Raw genomic sequence first — 4,239 nt, 5'->3', positions numbered from 1 at the left:
CCGCACCGTTGTGTCTTTTCTGCCGTGCCGACTAGTGATGCAAGTTTGTTGTTGTTTTACAAGACAGAATGATACGGTGATCACCGCGCTACGGGTGCTCCGTGCATGCATGCAGTGCCACGTAATATCCAAGGATTAGAGACGGTTGGATGCTGCTGTACTGAGCATTGCAATATATTTATTTTCACTATGTTATTTATTTATGATTATCTTTAGGGTCAGCAAAGATTTGATGTCAGCTGTTGCTGTCTTTTTTTCTAGGCTATAGTTAATACTGAAATAGAGCCCGGCTTTTTTCTTACAATACAATTTTAAAATGTCGATACAGTAACTGTCCTTTTTTTAAATGTCTGTGCCTAAGTGTTTATAGGTGTTGCTATCTGCTTTGTGTAGCGTGGTTCTACAAGCCAGTCAGTGCATTCACTGGGTGGGATCAGAGAGATACGGGTCTGTACATGCAATGAAAACAATTATTTATATTAAACATGTCACTTTTACTTTTGAATACTTCAGTAAAGGGTGTATTGAATAATTTAAGTGATATATGTGTTCAAAACAGCCCTACATTTGATTGAATTATAAAAAGGTATGTGGTAGTTTGGGAGCCGAAAGAGCCGGCTCTTCCGTGAGCCGAGCCAAATGATCCGGCTCACCAAGAAGAGCCGACCTCCCGACTGAACGTGGGGATTCGGGAGCGGAGGTTGTCGGCAAAAGAAATCACTCTGATTGGCTGTTCAGCTTAGCGAATCAGTGCATGAGAAGCGAAACGGAAGTGAGGTACGCAAACAAACGAAGGAACTTATTTTACATCATGGCGATCTGGAGTGAAAAAACCGAAGCCAAACTCATCCGCTTGATCCGGAAGAGGCCAGCTCTGTTCGACATCACGGAGAAACGGTACGCCAACCGAACAGCGAAAAGCGGACTGTGGCGAGAGATCGCAACTCAACTTGGTTTCCCAGGTAACCTTCTCGTGTGTGTTCATCAGTTGAGCTCTTCAGCAGAAACGTACAGCGACGTTAACGTGAAATAAACATTGATATTTCAACCTTGCGTTTTGCTGCTAGCTGTTGCTACTTGTTTGGCACTGCATATAGATATGAATTGGACATGCTAGCTAGCCACAATGCTTCAATGGTTCGTGTGTGTGCTTCAGAGAAAGAGCTCAGGGTGAAGTGGGATTCTCTGCGAACCCAGCACACCCGGTTCAGGAGACTGGCCCCTCCGGGTAGCTGTGGAGCCCCAAAGACGGGCAGACAGCAGTGGATCCTGACCAGGCTGCAGTTTCTAGAGCCCTACACAAGGAGGAGGGAGAGTACTTCAAACCTCACGGTAACTATTTGATCTGTTGAGTAAAGATAAGTCGGTCTGCTTCTTTCATTTAGAAACATTAATGGTGCCGCTGGTGAAGGAGGAGCTGGTGAAATGCACCATGGGACCAATAACGTTTTTATCTTAACCTAGAATAATACAGGATAACATATTTCTTGATTATATTTTGTATTGTTCGGAATCTTCAAAGTTATCTAATAAATGTAGCGCAGTATAAAGTACACTGCATGGGAGTGGAGCAGTACTTAAGTACATGCGCTTTGTTACGGTCTACCGCTGTTCATTGTTCAAGATTGAAATGTACATTTGCGAGACGGTTTCTGCCCCTCTGTAGCTTTCACACTGATGGTGCTCCTTCTCCCATTGTCCTCCACTATCTGTCTAGAAGTGTGTTTTAGCATCTGAATAGAGCACCACAATTCATCTCCAATCTACTCGACCACACCCCGAACGAGTGGCACACACACTTCAGGGTTTTGTTTTGAATGCTGAGCAAACAGTTTAAGAATCCATTACATATTAAATCCAACTAACTGTGAATTTAATTTAAAATGTTAAGGGACCTCCGATGGCTGCAGAACCCCCCCCCGATGGCACCAGCAGTGAAACCTGGACCAGCACCCGTGAGGAGCCCTTCCTCTTTGAGGCTGAGTCAAGGCCCCGCACTCCCCTGGCAGAGCCCACCATCGAGTCCGCACCGCTCGGAGAGGGGCCGAGCACACTCGGACACTCAGGCACTCCAAGGCCTCGGGGGAAGCGCAGCAGGAAGGTGCTGGACGAGTCCGCCAGCGAGGCGTCAGAAACGTTGATGCGTACGATAGGCAGGACCCTGGAACATTTAACTTCCACGGGCGAACATAATGACGACATCGCGGCCTACTCAAAAACCTTTGAACACAGACTGCGGCAGGTGCCACAGGATCGGCTGCCGCACTTCCTGCACGAGGTGGACAATAGCTTCTTCAAGTATTTAACGGGCGTGTTCCCTCTGGGTGATTGGAGCGATGAGTTCCTTCAACATTTGAAACTGAACACAAAAGTATCCATATGATGTTTGATAATTTTGGAAGTAAAACAAATAAAACTGTGAAGTAACACGCTCAATGACCTACATCTCCCGTCCCGCACCAGACGGCCGTCACGTTGAAACATTTCACTCCTTTCTCTCAGAACCAGGCGGAAAGTATTAAAAGAGGAGAAAATCACTCCAAGTCTGGGCACGTTGAGAGCCGCACATACACAAGGGGAGCTAGTCGGTTCCTGAGAGCAGTGGCGGTTCTAGACCACTTTGACTGGGGGGCCCAGTTAGTTTCTGAGGGGGGCCCAATAGATGCAGGACGAAAAAGACAGACAGTATGAAGTAATTGCGCATGCACCTAAGAAAACAATGCAATACAGTTATTGGTATTTGTTTCATTACACATTATTATATGGTCTGTGGGACCTGTTTTCAGTGTTTACTAAAAGAAAATGTATGCAATTAAATTATTTGAACCTGCTTTATTTGGGGTGGACCTCACCTCCTCTAGGGGGGTCCGGGGGCATGCAGCCCCGGGAAGATTTCTTTTGAAATGTTGAAGTGAAAAGCATCAATCTGGTGCACTTTGAGCACAACGTGAATGTATGGATAAGCTCTCAACACTCATGAAAGAGAGCTGTATACTTTTCAATACTCAAAACATCTTTAGAATATGATCACAACCAATAACAAATTATTTAAACTTGTTTATTCTTATCTTGCCTATATTATTCCGTTTATTTATGCATATTTTACTAATCACTCCCAAACTGTTTTTTACTGTCCTATAGTCATAGGCGGCGCGTGAGGCTCAGGTTTGGGAAGGCTAAATCACTTTTTTTTTTAACCTGACGCTGCCCGCCTCCGGCGTCTATAGAAAAGAGATCAACTCAGTGAAAGCACCGCCTGCTGACCAATCAGAGCTCAGTGTGCGGAGTTTAAATCTATCAAGTCATATTACAGGATAAAGGAAATACAGTTTAAACTGCTGTATGCAGAGAAGACGCCGACGTGTCGCACTTACATTCATATTACACTGATATCACATCATCAATCAGATCATCGATCATATAATATCATAGCCTGTATTATCTCCTGAGTCAGCTGAGCCGTGTCTGGCCGTGCGACACTCAGTGTCACAGACTGGATGCAGAAGCTTTATTTTAAGCAACACATAAGGTTAACGAAACACTCAACTCAAATGTAATTAAAGTACGATCCACTCGTGTCTCAGACGGGCAGTGATATCATAAAACTATACGCTTTCAAACACTCGGTAGTTTATTTATTTTGTAACCAGTTGTTCTGTATTCACCTTGCAGGTGGCTTGTATCCTTGATTATTATGTTTAAGTCATGGATGACTAATATTAGACAAATATGAACTTTAAAGTTCATATTTGTCTAATATTAGTTTACTTTTCATTAATGAAGTATGACGCTGCGCTGTCAGTGCACTTGTCCCTGTTTGTGATTGGTCAAATGTTGCTAACCCCGCCCCTTTCACGTGAACGCGCTCTCAGCTGGTGAGAGAAGCCCTGGCTTGATTTACCGAGTTGATATTAACCAGCGTCGAGATCTCGTTTGTTAGGGTTAGTTTAGATAACTCAAACATATCCAGGGTTTGAACTGGCTTCGTAGCACACAGGGCACAGGTGGCTGCATAGCAGCGCTAATGTCAAAGACACAAACATTAAACATTATATTTTTATTTTACCAGGATGCAGTGACACAAATATTTGGGAAGGCTTAGCCTTCCCTAGCCTACAGCACCCGCCGCCCCTGCCGATAGCACATATTGGAATGACTTCTTTATTTTTTTACAACACATTAAATAGATAAAGGTGTGCTCTCTCTAGCTCTCTGTCTGTCTCGCTCGCTCACAGAGGC

The 4,239-nt window shown here is 44.4% G+C and overlaps 1 protein-coding gene across 1 annotated transcript; it reads left to right on the top strand.

Moving 5' to 3' along the window:
* The first annotated feature begins 704 nt into the window (after nucleotides 1–704).
* LOC117441932 (uncharacterized) lies at nucleotides 705–2,427 on the top strand. The gene is made up of 3 exons (XM_034077940.2): nucleotides 705–962; nucleotides 1,157–1,332; nucleotides 1,892–2,427. Exons 1-3 carry the CDS (start codon nucleotides 755–757, stop codon nucleotides 2,381–2,383), a joined length of 876 nt encoding a protein of 291 aa, XP_033933831.1. The 5' UTR covers nucleotides 705–754; the 3' UTR covers nucleotides 2,384–2,427.
* Nucleotides 2,428–4,239: the final 1,812 nt, after the last annotated feature.

The sequence above is a fragment of the Pseudochaenichthys georgianus genome, unplaced genomic scaffold (assembly GCF_902827115.2).
Source record: "Pseudochaenichthys georgianus unplaced genomic scaffold, fPseGeo1.2 scaffold_2183_arrow_ctg1, whole genome shotgun sequence".
In the NCBI taxonomy this organism is placed as follows: Eukaryota; Metazoa; Chordata; class Actinopteri; order Perciformes; family Channichthyidae; genus Pseudochaenichthys; species Pseudochaenichthys georgianus.
The sequence above is the reverse complement of the archived record's forward strand: the minus strand, read 5'-3'. Positions and strand labels throughout refer to the sequence as shown.